Source organism: Grus americana, chromosome 11, assembly GCF_028858705.1.
Source record: "Grus americana isolate bGruAme1 chromosome 11, bGruAme1.mat, whole genome shotgun sequence".
NCBI classification, from domain to species: domain Eukaryota; kingdom Metazoa; phylum Chordata; class Aves; order Gruiformes; family Gruidae; genus Grus; species Grus americana.
The window spans coordinates 10,969,612-10,983,464 of NC_072862.1; the positions used below are offsets into that span (position 1 = coordinate 10,969,612).

The following is a 13,853-nucleotide window of genomic DNA, read 5'->3' on the forward strand; positions in this document are numbered from 1 at the left end:
GCCGACTGAGGCGAATCTGCCGCCCCGAATCACAGGCACCGCCGCCACCGCCCGCCAGCCCCGCCCCGGCCCGGCCCCCCCCCCTCCCCCGACCCCCGCTGCCCCCCGGCCCCAGCACGGCAGCAGGCCCGGTTGGAGCAGTTTATTTACAGTCGGTAACGCGGTACAGACCCCGCCTGCCCTCCCGCCGAGCCGCCCCGGCACCCCCCCGGCTGCGGCACTCCCCGGCTGTGGGGCCAGGCCCTGCAGCACCCCATAGCTGTGGGGCTCAGCCCTGCGGCACCCCCGGCTGCGGGGCCAGGACCCTGCTGAGGGCAGCGGGGCAGGGTGCGGGGCAGGGTGCGGGGCAGGCAGGACAGCGCCGTGGCACCAGAGCCGGAGGACGGGGGTGCTGGCGCTCAGCCGAGTGGCAGGATGCAGGCAGGAGCGGGGTGCAGGCAGGAATGGGGTGCAGGCAGGAGCGGGGGTTGCCCGCTGCCCCAAGGAGTTGGTGGGGCTGGGACCCCCGACATGCACCCAGCCCCAGGGTCAGCCTCCTCCCCGGGCAAGGGAGCCCGGCTGCCCTCCTGGGGGGGACACGCCGTGGCCCCCCAACAGCCTGTGCCCGGGCGCTGGCCCTGCCTGCGGCCAAAGGACAGACAGTCCCCGCTGTGCCAGAGCATCGCTGCCGGCCGGGCAGGAGGAGGGGGCAGCTGGGGACGTCCAGCCCCGTGGTCTCGCTGCCAGAAGAGGAGGGTCCCAGCCCAGTTCACCGACTGCAGCAGCCGGTTATCACCCTTGGGGGGGCCACATCTCCATGGCTAAGCCCTGGCCACCGGCAGAAGAAAGGTGACACATCCTCGCCCCACCGGTCGGCCCCACGGAGGAGCTACTGGGGGTCTGCCCGGCGAGGCTTGATGTCACGGGTCTTCATGTAGGAGAGCAGCTGCTCAGGGATCTCAGCCAGCACGTCCTTGGCCAGGCGGGCCATGCTCAGCACCTGGTTTCCTGAGTCATCCACGTAATCCCGAAACGGCACAAACTTTGAGGGAAAGAAGTTTGCAGCCCGGTTGGAAACAACCCTGTGGCTGCGGGGGTCAGCGAGGGGCTGACCCATGGTGGGACTGGGCTCAATGCTGGTGTTACCTGTACGATGTCCCTCTCGGCATAGCGTCCCCGGGAAGACACTCGTACCTCGTCACCGTCCAGCTCCTCCATGGCTGAGGGGTGACAGCCGGTGTCATTGGACCTCGGTGGGGCGGCCACCAGGGATGGTGTTTCCATACCCTTTCCCTGGTGTCCCCAAGGCCCAACTCACCCTCAAACTCAGCTGGACCCACTCCCACGATGATGATGGACATGGGCAAGGCAGAAGCCTGTGGAGCAGAGGTAGGGTGGCAGCTAGGGCAGCACCTGACATGGGGTGAACTCACGGTGATGCAGGTGCACTCACAGTGACGATGGCTTCCTTGGTCTGCAGCATGTCAGAGATGACGCCGTCGGTGATGATGAGGAGGACATGGTACTGCGAGCCATCAGTCACCTGGGCGGCTGCCCTATGGGGACAAGGGATGGGGTCCCCCCAGCAGCCTCACCGGTGTGGGGCAGCTGGCCCTGCTGTGGGACCAATGGCATTTGGGGACAGCAAAGGGGACAGAGTCCCCCAGCGCTCACCCAGCCACCTGGTTGATCACGGGGGCAAAGTTAGTGGGGCCGTAGAGCTGGACGGTGCGCAGGCTCTGGAGGTAGGACTCCAGCACACCCTCGATGCCGGCACAGCTGGGGTTGTCCGCGTTGTTGTTCTGGAGGATGGGGACGGGCGCTTGGCGGGGGACCATGGCTCCCAGTGTCCCCCCCTGGCTGCAGGATGCCGGGGCAGGATGCAGCCAGGGCGGGTGCTTCTTCCCCCTCACTGCCAAACTTCTGTGGGCACCCCCACCCCGGTGTTCCCCCCCACCCCAGGGCGCACCAGGGGGAACTGGTGGGAGATCTTGCCATCGGGTGGGAGTTTGGCGCCGAAGCCGTAGGCGGGGAAGAGCTTGTCGCTGTCATAGTCCTGGATGATCTCCCCCACCGCCTTGAGCGCCAGGGCGTAGGCGCTCAGCTGGTAGGGGCTCGCATAGTGCAGTGAGGTGGGCTGTGACGGCATCCCTGCGGCACAGCGCCCATCAGCACCCGCCCCACAGCCAGCCCCACAGCCGTGCCGACAGGGACCCCCCCTTGCACCCGCTGCACTCACCGTTGGAGGCCGTGAAGTCGATGGCGACGGTGAAATTCAGCTGCGTCCTTAGAGAGGAGAGCGAGGGAGGCTGCCAGCCCCATGGCGCAGGGATACTGTCTTCCAGCCCCATGGTGTGGCATGTCCTCCCTCCACCCCCGCCCCGGGACCCATGGCCTGGCCCCCCCTTCCCCAGCCAGCACCCCACAGCCTGGAGCCACCATCCTGCAGCCTCTCCCCAGCCCCACCGCCCCCTTGTCACCCCCAGGCTGCACCTGCGCCGTCACTGCCGTCCTCGCCCCGAGACCCTTGCCCATGGGGGGGGTCTCGGGGAGCCGGGGGGCACCCGGCCCCCCACTCACCCGCCCCGGATGTAGTCAACGAAGGTAAACTCGGACTCGACAGAGAAGGAGAGCAGTGTCACCTGCAGGCACGGGGAAGTCAGACCCGGCCCCCCCCCAGCAGGCGCAGCTGGGGGGTCAGACCTGCTCCCCCCAGGCAGAGCCCCAGGAGCACCCAGCCCCACTCACGGTGCCGGAGTTCACGTATTTCTTCTTCTTGCATTTCTTCCTGGGGTTCAGCACCTGCGGGCACAGGGGTGGGTTGGCCCCGGCGTGGGGTGCTCCCTGGCCCCCCCCCCCCCCGGCCCCCCAGCCCTACCTCGTACACCGTGAACTGGCTCTGTGCTCGGGAGAGCTCCCGGTAGCTGGTGGCAAACTCCCCGATGAAGTCATGGCTGCAGGAGAAGCACAGGGTCGGCGTGGCCAGACACCCCGGTGAGGGGCACCCGGGGAAGTGCTGATGGCATCGTAACATCCCCCACCACCCCATGGGCATGGCCTCACCTCCCATCCCGGTCCCAGTCGTACACATCTATCTTCACCGTCCTGAAAGTGAGGGTAGAGAGAGGGTGAGTGGCCGGCTGGGCTGGCATGGCCACCCCTGGCCCCCCTCGTTTGGGGACACCCAGCCCCACAGCCCACCCCGCAGCGAGCACCCTGCCTGCAGCCCCCGACACCCCACCTGCCCAGCCCGCGCCTCTGCCGGGAGGGAAGCGGGAAATTTGGGTCACAGCGGGGGCCCTGGAAAGGAGGGGGATGCCTTTATGTAATTTGGGTTGCAAAAGAGGAAAAAAAAAAAAACCAACCCAATAAGGACCCAATTCCGAGCTGCCTGCCACTGCAGGGCCAATCCTGCACAGCAGATGCTCTGGCCCCATGGCCACCCCAACCTCATCCCCGCCACGCTGCCCCAGTCCCCGTACCGGTCGTAGTCGCCGTTGCAGAGGGCGCGCACGGGGATGGTGAAGGGCTGCCACACCGGGTTGAGTGTGTTCTTCACCACCTCTGTCTTATGGCAGATGGTGAAGCTGCAGGGACAGGGCAGGGTCGGGGTGCACCATACGGCAACGCCGGCACCCTGCCCACCCCACCGGGCCCCACACTCACGTGCCGTCCTCATTACTGCGGTAGAAGACGAGGAAGGGGTCGGATTTTCCGAAGAAGTCCTTCTTGTCCAGCTTGTTGGCACACAGCTGCATTGTGACGATGTCCTGGGTACAGGGACTGTCACCACCGGCTGCCTCCTCGCCCCCGGCCCACGCCAGGAGGGCCACGCAGCCAGCACCTCGCCACTGCTGGGACACAGGCACTCACCCGGCAGTTGCTCAGCTCCTCAGCCAGCAGCAGGATGGTCCCACACCGCTTCCCCGGGACCCCTCTGGGACCAGAGGCACCCGGTCAGCTTGGGGACAAGGAGGATAGGACAGGGACAGGAGGTGGGGTCGGGGTTGGGGCTCGTGCCCCATAGCTGGTGCTTGGCAGCATGGCTGGTGTCCCCAGCGGGGGACATGCGGGAAGGGGTGTCCCGTGGGGCAGGTGGCTGGGGACATGGTGTGGGACCCCCTTCCCCCCCCACGGGGTGTGACTCACGTGAGGGCTCTCTCCAGGCGGCCCCGCTGGGACCCGATCACTTCCCCCAGTGCCACAAATGCCTGCCCCAGGAAGTCCTGCGCCCCGAGCACAGCACCGTGAGCCCTCGGGTGCTCCTGCCCCAGCCCCCCACCACCCACACCCACCCTTCGTCCTCCCAATGCACCCATGGGACCTGCCACCACCTTTCCTCGGGGCCACCTCAAGTGTCGCAAACCCACCCTGTGCCCCAAAAGCCACCCCCCAGCCCAGGACCCATCCTGCACCCCCAGGACCACCCCAGGTCCCCACTCCATGTGCCCTGGACCTACCCTGTGCCCCCCCAGAGCCACCCCATGTGCCCTGTACCCATCCTGCACCCCTTGGGCCTCCCTACACCCATTCTGCACCCCAAAAGCTACCCCCATGGTGTGTCCTGGCCACATTCTGCCCCACCAGGCACCCCCATGAGCGCTGGGTTCTCAGGGCAGAGCAGGGGCTGGTGCGTGGCAGGCACCTACCTTCTGCCAGTTCCCATGGGGCACGGAGAGATGGAGAGCAGGTTAGAGCCCCCCGAGGCTGGGGGCACCTGCCCCCCCTGACAGCACCCGCCTGGGGCACAGCCTTGGGGTGCCCCCCCACGGTGTCACACCGGGGCATCACCATGTGTCCCCTGGCACGGGCTGCGCTCACCTGCTTTAAAATGGAGCAGCTCTTGGAGTCCACGTTGTAGCTGGTGATGGGAGAGCAGAGCCCTGAGCTGGTGCCCGTGGGGGTGGCCCGGCACACAGCCCCGCTTCCCCCACCCATCTGTGCTTTTTGCCACCGTATCCTTATTTATTATAATTTTTTATTCTCCTTATTTACTCTCCTTATTTATTATGGTTATTTATTACTGACTTGGTGCTTTGTTCCACCCCAAGCCAGGGCCGAGTCCTTCCTCGGCTGCCCTACTCACACATCGAAGCGGAGGTTTTGCTTCTCCTCGAAGTAGTAGTCAAGGACAAACTTGCGGACAAAGTCGGGGTTCAGGGTGTTGTCGATCACCTCGGTGCGCCCGAACTGTGGGGAGAGGGGTGAGGGCGGCCCCCCCCAGGACCCCTCCCCATCGCAGCTGCACCGGCACTAATCCTGGCAGGGGGATTAGCACTGCCGGCAGGGCCAGATCATTAGCGTGGATGTGGAGGGATCATTAGCGTGGACATAGGTGGCCATATGGGTCCATTTAAGCCAGCTGGGGATTAGCCAGGAATGGGGGCACTGGGGGCAGCAGCACCCCCAGCATGGGGCTGGGAGCCTCCCCAGGGACCTGGTGAGAGGGGCCGTGCTCACCTCCTTCCACTCACTGCTCCCCGAGCCCTGCACGAAGAGGACTACCACTGTGGAGAGAGGAGCAGAGCTGCGCTGCTGTGCTGTGTCTGTGCCCGTGCCCTGCCGTGCCCATGCCGTGCCATGCCCCTGCCCGGTCCCACCACCCACCTGGGTCAGATTTGGAGAAGGTGTCCATGTCCAGCAGGTTCCTGGGGGAACAGAGCCAGGCATGAGCCACCCTGGGTGCCACCCACCTGGGTCTGTGGTGACTCCCCGCATCCTCCCCCCGATCAGGGGACGGCAGACGGCACCATACGGCAAGGCCATACCGGCACCCAGGGCCCAGAGCTCCAGCAGCCTGGGGGGCACGTGCTGGTTCCCACCGCAAGGTTTGGCGGGACAGCGGGGCGAGCGGGGACCAGCGTCTCCAGCGCTGACGATGATTGAACATGACAGGGAACCCATTTAGAGGATGAAACCTTTCCCCGTGCTGCTGGCGCCGGCTGAGTGCCCGCCGCACCCCGGCAGCGGGAGTGTGGCTAATGGCGAGGCACAGAAGTGAGAAGAAAGGCGACAGTGAGAGCAGGGGCTGGGCAGCCGGTAGGGACCAGCTCCGTGCCCCTGACACAGCCACCAGCAGAGCGATTGATCCTCACCCTTTGCGCGGTGTGACACCGGGAAATGCCGGGGGCTGCAACTGGCTCTGCTGGGATCCTTCCCGCACCCTGGGGCGGCTGCACAGGGTGGTCTGGGGTACGGCCGGGGGCTGTGGGGCTCAGCCAGCTTCCCTGGCCCCAGCACACAGGGCTGGGGGTGCAGAGGACAGACCCCTAGGGCCTCCCCAGCAGCCCTGGATGGGGCTGAGCTCTTGGGGGGCTGCGAAGGCAAAGCCTGCCTGCACCTCCAGGAGCGAACCCTGGCCCCCGCCCAGAGATGCTGGACCCCACGGCCCCGCAGCCCCTCTGCCCGCTGCCCAGAGAGACTGGCAGGGAGGGCAGGGGCTCAGCCGCAGGGAGGGGGCACAGCAGCCCCTGGCCCAGGCCGGTGTTTACAAAGCTCGGGGCCACGCCAGAGCTGCCCGGCCGGGCAGGGGGCTTTGCGGGGCCGGCCGCAGGCCCTCCCTGACCCCCCGGCACAGGGGACGCTGCTGCCCAGGAGGCCGGTCCCTGCGGGCAGGACCCCCCGGCCGCGGGAAGGAGGGCAGCGGTGCCTCGGCCGGGCTATATTTAGCCACCGACAGGCTGGCTCAGCAGCCGCCGTTTGCCCCGCGGACCCCACCAGGAGCCGGAGGCACCGAGCAGCCCCTCTCCCGCAGCCCCCGTCCCGTCATGGGCCAACGCTGACTCCCTCCCGGCCCTGCTGCCTTGCCCGGGGCTCGCGGAGCCGGGCAGAGCCGGGCAGCCTGCCTGCAGCCGGTACCGACACCCTGCGTCCCGCCAGCATCTCCCCGAGCGGGGCCGTCCCGCACCCCAGCCCTGGGGAACGGTCCCTCCAAGTAGCCGTGCCGCGGAGCCGTGCCCGGTGCCAGCATCCCCCGGGATCCCGCGGAGGGGACGGGACCTCTCTCCACGGGTGGCAGCCGGACAGAAGGGCGTTGGGCACACACCCGTGGCACCGAGCGGTACCCGGGGAAGCGAGGGGGAAGCGAGGGGGAAGCGAGGGGGAAGCGAGGGGGAAGCGAGGGGGAAGCGAGGGGGAAGCGAGGGGGACCCTCCCCCCGGGGCCGGGGGCTGACCGGCGGGCAGCGGTTGCTGCGGGACACGGGCGGCGCATCCCCGCGCGTTTCGCACCCACCCGTGTCCGGGCGCCGGTCCCCGCCCGCTCCCTCGCCCCGCTCCCGGCTCACCGGCAGGACACGGTGAGCTCCACCTTGGTGCCCGGCACGCTGCCGGCCGCCGGCTCCAGCGCTCCCGGAGACGCCATCCCCGCCCGGGCGCCGCCGCTGCTCCGCGCCGCCTCCTCCCGCGCCGCCGAGGCGGGCGCGCCCGGGGGCGGGCACGGCACGGGCACGGGCACGGCGGCCCCGGCCCCGCCGGCAGCGCCGCCCCGGGCACCGGGGGGCTCGGTAACGGGGACTGGCCGGACGCGCGACGGCTCGGCCCCGGGGGGGGGGGGCGCCGGCGGGGGCTCAGCCCCGGCTCAGCCCCACCGGGACCTCCCGTCCGGGGCTGACGACTCAGCTCCACTCCCCAGCCCGGTGCGGCAAAGGCTCAGCCCCGACTCCCGCCCCGCCGGGGGCTCCCTCCCGGTCCCGGCTCGGTGCTATTTCGGTGCCACCGCTCCCGGAGCGTGGGCCGGGCTATTTATAGCGAGCGGCGCCCCCGGCAGAGCAGCTCCCGCCGCCCCCGGCTCAGCCCTGCCGCCCGCCTACCCCCACCCGCAGCCCAGACAGGAGACAGGAGAGGGCACAGCTCGGGTGTCTTTACTGCAGAGACTCGTCAGAGCCCCCCACGCTCCCCCAGCCCCAGGCAGGGGTGGCCGGCAGCGGGCCGGGTGGGTGCTGCAGTGCCCACCCCAGGAAAAGGCTCCCGGCTCGGCCAGGGGGACCTGCCGGGTCCCGGTTCTCCAGCCAGCAGCCCAGCAACGCCACGCTCAGAGCGTGCTGCTGCTGCTGCCTCTCAGTCCCACGCCCCGCACGAACTGCTCGAGGAGGCCGCCGATGGCCCCCGAGGGGCTGGGGGGCACAGCCTTCAGGCCGATGGTCCGGCTGTAGCTGGCCAGAAAGGCAGAACGCACTTCTTCCAGCCGGGACTCGCGGTCGCTCGCCGACACCAGCCTAGGAGAGAGAAGGGGGAGGTCAGCAACCGCGGCCACCCCACTCCCCATCCCTGCTCTTGTTCCTGATGTGGGGCAGGAGGCTGGCAGCACGGCTGGGGTGCTCAGCTGGCTCCAGTGGCTGAGGCAGTGCCGGCCCCAAAAAGCTCCAACTACAGCAGCTGGTACGGCTGCCTCCTTGCCCAGCCCAACCCAACACTCTCCCATAGAGCCTCTTGCAGCCCCAGGCTCCTGATCTCCCCTCGGTCTCCTCCTCCACCACCACCACCACCACCCCCCCCCCCCAGTTTCTCCCACCACCACGGTGCTTATGAGGCCACAGTTCATACAGAAAGTGCTGCTTTCACCAAGCGGGCGCTGGCTGACGTCAGCCCCTGTGCCAGCTCCCTCCCTTCCTTGCACAGCATTCCCAGATGGAGCCTGGCCACATGTGCCATGCCTGGACAGTTGCTTCCACCTTATTTGCAACCGTCCCTCGCTTTCACTGGCCCCAGCCTCTCGCGCTTATGCCAGCACAGACAGCTTTGGGGAAGGGGGAATGAGAGGGGGCAGACAAGGTGACAAAAGCCCCAAGGAGTGCTCCAGCCATGGAAAGAAGAGAGCTGAGCAGCGTTTTATTTCTGCTCCCCAGCACGGCTGCTCTCTGCAAGCAGGAGGGCTGTGTGCAGAGTAGGGCATGGCTTCCCCTGGGACCTGCTCTCCTCTCTGGCTGATCCACGCACCTGGTTAGGGGCTGGGGGGGCGGGGGGGAAGAGAGAGGAGGGAAGGCTATATTTCAGCTGAGGGAGCAGGGGAAAGCAAGACTAGGGTTCAGAGGCAGCTGTTCCAAGTGCTCCGGCCTGAAACGGTCCTTGCTGCATGCTTCTGCGATGTGCCAGTGGTTCCCAGAGAGAATAAGACATTCCTCAAAGGTCACTCCAAGGGCACAGTGCGAACCTTCTCCATAAAAAATTCTCTTTAATCTCTCCAGCGCCTGGGCTGGCTATAAATTGGCACAGCTCATTTGAATGGAAGTGTTAACCACCCACAGCCAACAGCTTCGGTCCGGAAACAGCAGCAAGAGGATATGGTGGGAGGCCTATAAACAGCAAGCGATGCCGAGGCAGCCAACCAGGCCGCTGTTTACAGTGTCTGATAATAAAGAGAAGCCAGAGGGCAAAGGAAAAAGGCAACATATCTAAACACATTAGAAAGATGCTTTTTTGGCAACCTAATTAGGACGTGGAACTCGCAAACCTGCTAGCATTAAAAATAAGCTACATGAAAGCAAGACTTACTTGCACCCGAGTACAGTGATCTTAAATGTCACATGCAGAGGTAAGCGAGGGCGTGCAGCAGTTAGGTCCCGCGTCTTCTGGCTCTCGCACCTCTTTACAGGGTAGATTTTGTATTTAGATATTCAGATTTTTAGGTTTCTTTCATGGTGTGAGACACTCCAAGGCGCAGGGTCAAGCAGGTAGCCACTGCCCAACACTGAGCCCTGCAGACTGGCTGCACAATTTCACTCTGAGCAGTTCAACCAGGGAGGCAGGTCGCGCTTCCGTGCCAAAATCCATGGCGCTCTGCCCCACTACACTTCCTACAGCCTGCCCGCTTGTCTGCAGCTTGGGGTGCAGGATGAGAGGAGGCTGTCAAAGCCCCAGCTCGAAGTAAGCCCTGACAAGCCCCACACAAGCACAAGAAGTAGGCTGTGAAAAGCGTACCTTCATCGAGCTGCTGCCAGCTGAGATGTAAAGTGGGAACTTAAATGGAATTTAATTTTTCCAAAAACTTGTATTGTGCTGTGAAAAACTGGGATAAAACCACAATGGGCTCCTGAGCAAACAGAGCTGATGCAGAGCAAAGAGTGGAAACCCTAGGTGAACCTCAACACAACATCCTTGGGAACTCTTCATCCCTTTCAAACAACACCTGGTCCCCGCACCCACAGTTGAGTGGTCCCCAGCCCCCAAGCAGTGAAGAGCTGAGCAGGGCAAAGCACTCGTAGCATCTGCTGCACACCTGAGGGAGAAGCACCACCGCTGTTCCCCTCCCTTTGAACCCCACTAAAGTCCCAAGCAGCCGGACTCCAAACCACGTGAGCCTACAGTCTCAGCACAGGCAGATTCTGAACTCAACTTCAAATCACATTTCTCTCTACTGAATTCCCTATTCTGACGTTAGATCCAACTCCAAGAAGGGCAGCAACAAATTGCTGGTGATCAGTAGCTGCCAAGCACAGCCAGGTTCAGGGCACAGCAAAGCAGTTGCAACGTCAGCCACCCATCCTTCAGTCCCTTCTACTCCTTCAACAATCTCTGAACAACTACAGAAGCAGCACAGCGTGTCCTCATAAAAGGAGGAGAGCAAATCTCAGCCAGGCCATGTCCGACATCCCTCGCAATTCTTCGATCTGCCAATGCATGGGTCTTGTAGCTTAATCATAACTGGGGAGCAGCTGCTCTGCTCAGCCGCACAGCACACAGCCACAGGAGAAGACGAGCCAGGGCAGCTAGCCTGTCTCACAGGAGACATTGGTTTTCACGACACTTGCCCTCTGCCTCCAAAGCACATACTCAGACCTTGATAAGGAACCGCAAGCGTTTGGCAGCACAACTCTAGCACAGCGAGCTAGAGCAGCCCTGATCTGCCATTTCAGTTTCTAGATTGAGAGTTTGCAGCCTGAAGGCACAAGCCAAGGTTCTCCTCTAACAGCAATTAAAGCGCATCTCCTGTCTTTCAAGCTTCCACAGAGGTGGCTTTCTATTTGGGGAGGAACATTTGCCTCCCAGCCATGCTGCATGGCAGGATGCGACAGGACACAGGATCTCTGCTGCTCTGCACTGGCCAGGCACAGCACCTGCAAATGATGCTGCGTGCGGTCAGACAAAAATCGGGGTGACAGAAGGAAAAACCCTCTCTTATTGCAGCAAGGATCTGACCTCAGCAGGGAGAGAGAGATGAGCAAGATCTAAAAGCAAGAAAATCTGGGTTACCAGTCCTGTCCTGACAAGCACGCATCCTCAAATGCACTCAATTATGCCCAAATTCAGTGTCTTCAGGGAAGAGAGAAAAGCCTCTTCTTCCTACAGAAAGCAAAGTGCCCCTGTTGTTAGGCAGAGAGGATGCTGGTTTCTTTCTGAGCTCAGCATACACAAAGAGCACTCAGTGACTGACTATCTGGATGGAAAGCATCAAAGAAGGGAAGAGGGGACAGCTTGTTATGGGCTCCCAGGCTTTTTCAGAAGCGCCAGGGTGATAAAGTTCCAGCACTCACAGCCAGCCAAGAGACCCGAGGAGAGATCCTGCGTGTGAGACACTTACAGGCAAGTGCTAGGGAACTCATCCGGGAAGCTGCAAGGGAGAGAGGCGTCTGCGCTCAGGATTGCCTGCTCCCGAATACTGCCACACCCTGTCACCATCTGCCAGCTGCCAAAGTCTGTGGAAACGGAAGATCCGGGCAGAGAATGGTCCGCCGATCTGGGGCAGAGAGAGAGGGAGACGGCGCGATCAGTCAGGTCATTCAGCCACATGCTTCCACTAACACCGGTGCCAGGGACCCGCTGGGCTGACGGCCAGCGGCGCCTGTGCCAGCAGCTTTGACACTCGGGGACCAGGGTGCAACATGCAGCTCCGTCTGGGCCCCAGGCCAAGCCTTTCCTTTGAAAGCGAGGGGAGAGCCAAGCCGCCTGGGGCTGACAAAGCAGCAGGAGCGCACCGGGAGCCGGACAGGACAGAGCCAGGAAGAAGCAGATGGCCATGCAGAACTGCGAAACCCGTTAGCGAGATGCAACAGCACGTCTTGCCCCGAATCCTCACAGATGTGGATGCCGTGCTGTACAAGGGGCATCCCCCTGTTGCTTGTTGTAGCTGTTAGCACAGCCCAGGGCAGCAGCAAGGCCTGACAGAGAATCAAGGTTGTAACTTGGTTAGTGCTGAGGAAGACTTAGAGAATCCTGGTCCGGCAGCCGTTAGAAAGCAGATCACTCCTGAGGCATTAACACCAGATCTGAACAGAGACGGTCACTGCTCAAGACATCCCCAGGGCACCCACCCTCCCCCCCCCAGCATCTGAAGATCTTTTCATCCCTATGTTTGAAGGATGGACTGCACCAGAAGCCAGGTGGCAAAACATCTTTAAGACAGGAAAAATAGCCAAGGGAGGATAATTGTTTGATGCATGCCGCCTCCCACCAGGAAGGGAGGAAGCATGAAATCTGACAAGTGAATCTGAGGAGTCCCTCCGAAATCTCAAAGAGGGCACAATCACTTGAGACAAACCCAGAGCTCTTGGCTTCCAGGGAACAAGCAATTACTGTGCCCCGCTGCACAGCAGAGTGTACATAGCTGGAAGCACAGCCTGTGGCAGAGCTACTCAATTACACACTACCAAGATCTTCTGGATAATTTATCTGAGATCTGCTGGGCAGATAGCAGTGCACCAGCTCCAGCTCTGCCGGGCCAGGTACTTGCACGCTGTCTTCACAGCTAAGAATAGCAGTGGCGCACTGCAGCTGCTTCCCAAGAGACCAGGAGAACAGCTAGAAAGACAGGATCTCCCACAGCAAGAAGGACCTCAGCGAGACTGGAAGAGAGATGCACAGCAGGAAACCTATGTGCAATCTCGATCTAATTCCAAGCCTGCCATTTAACTAGCCTGATCAATACGGCCAAGTTGGAGAAGTCTGAAATGCAGTCCTGAGCTGGCTGCACAAGCAGAGAAGGGGAAGGCGCACAGCTCCTTGCATGTAAGCTTCCCATCACAGTGCTGATGCTCCCGCAGCTGCAGTTTGGGGGTAACACCACTGTCTGGAAGTTCAGGCTCTGGAAGGACATCACAGCAGTTAACGGGAAAAGCAGAACTTCACCTGCTGTGTATAGCTCTTGTTTTCTGGCTGCTTAATGAACTGAGGTTCAGGGAAGTGCTGCAAGCATGAAGCACTGGGAAAACCCCTTCTTGCAAAAAAAGTGTTTTTCCTAGAGCATGCAATTCTGCGGTCAGAACGAGGGCATGCCACTGAAAGCAGACCTGCAGCATGTACTCTTAGAAAGACCTTTTGGAGATCAGACAGGGATAACCTTCCCTGGGATGCAAGGAATTCATAAAGGGAGCAGCTCTTCAGTGACATCTACCTCTCTCCCTGCCTTTGGAACATAACACCGAGGAAGTCAGTGTGAAGGAGAGCAGGCAGAGCGTTTGGGCCCAGAGCATGGTGCCATGCTGGAAGCACAGTGGGGACAGTGCAGGAAGCCAGGGAGAAGCATATGAGAAGCACAGAGGAACACTGCTTCAGTGCAGAGGGAAGAGGAGGGTGTCACCTCCCTGAGAGTACAGCACAGCCAGACAGGAAAAATGGGAGTGTCACACGCAGTGACAAGAATTTGAGCTAAAGCAGGGAAGAAGTCTACAGAGGGCTTTGGCAGAGGGAAAGTAGACAGCGACATCATTGCTGCCAGGAAAAAGTAATGAGTTGTGGAACAGAGGATAGGTTTGGGACCAGGCATAAACAAAGGTTCTGAAGAAGGCAAGTCTGGATGGGAGAGGAGGGCTTGGGCTATGGCAGGATCTCCAGGGGAAGAGAACTGAACAGAGCTCTGCAGTTCTCGCAAAAGGAGAGTGTAGTATCAGGAGCCTGCCTGGAAGACTCTGCCCACATGGCCAGTGAAGGAACAAGACAGGA

At 62.5% G+C, this 13,853-nt stretch overlaps 2 protein-coding genes across 3 annotated transcripts in view; both read right to left on the reverse strand.

Annotated features, from left to right (window-relative positions):
• Positions 1-133: 133 nt before the first annotated feature.
• Positions 134-7,368, reverse strand: CPNE9 (copine family member 9). The gene is made up of 20 exons (XM_054838491.1): positions 7,265-7,368; positions 5,587-5,627; positions 5,440-5,486; positions 5,066-5,169; positions 4,801-4,840; positions 4,129-4,205; positions 3,853-3,916; positions 3,646-3,749; positions 3,462-3,566; positions 3,043-3,084; positions 2,858-2,933; positions 2,728-2,781; positions 2,560-2,621; positions 2,219-2,265; positions 1,949-2,130; positions 1,654-1,781; positions 1,433-1,535; positions 1,298-1,355; positions 1,126-1,199; positions 134-1,021 (listed from the first exon to the last, which is right to left on the reverse strand). Exons 1-20 carry the CDS (start codon positions 7,339-7,341, stop codon positions 869-871), a joined length of 1,638 nt encoding a protein of 545 aa, XP_054694466.1. The 5' UTR covers positions 7,342-7,368; the 3' UTR covers positions 134-868.
• Positions 7,369-7,819: 451 nt separating this feature from the next.
• Positions 7,820-13,853, reverse strand: part of MTMR14 (myotubularin related protein 14) — a 33,405-nt gene continuing 27,371 nt past the window's right edge. Inside the window, exons 18-19 of one of the 2 annotated variants that reach the window (XM_054838741.1) lie at positions 11,497-11,652; positions 7,820-8,194 (exon numbers count right to left, since the gene is read on the reverse strand). In XM_054838741.1, the coding sequence (XP_054694716.1) occupies positions 8,011-8,194; positions 11,497-11,652 (340 nt within the window). In that variant the 3' untranslated portion in view covers positions 7,820-8,010. The remainder of the gene's footprint in view (positions 8,195-11,496; positions 11,653-13,853) is intronic. The other variant, XM_054838743.1, reaches the window with a different exon arrangement.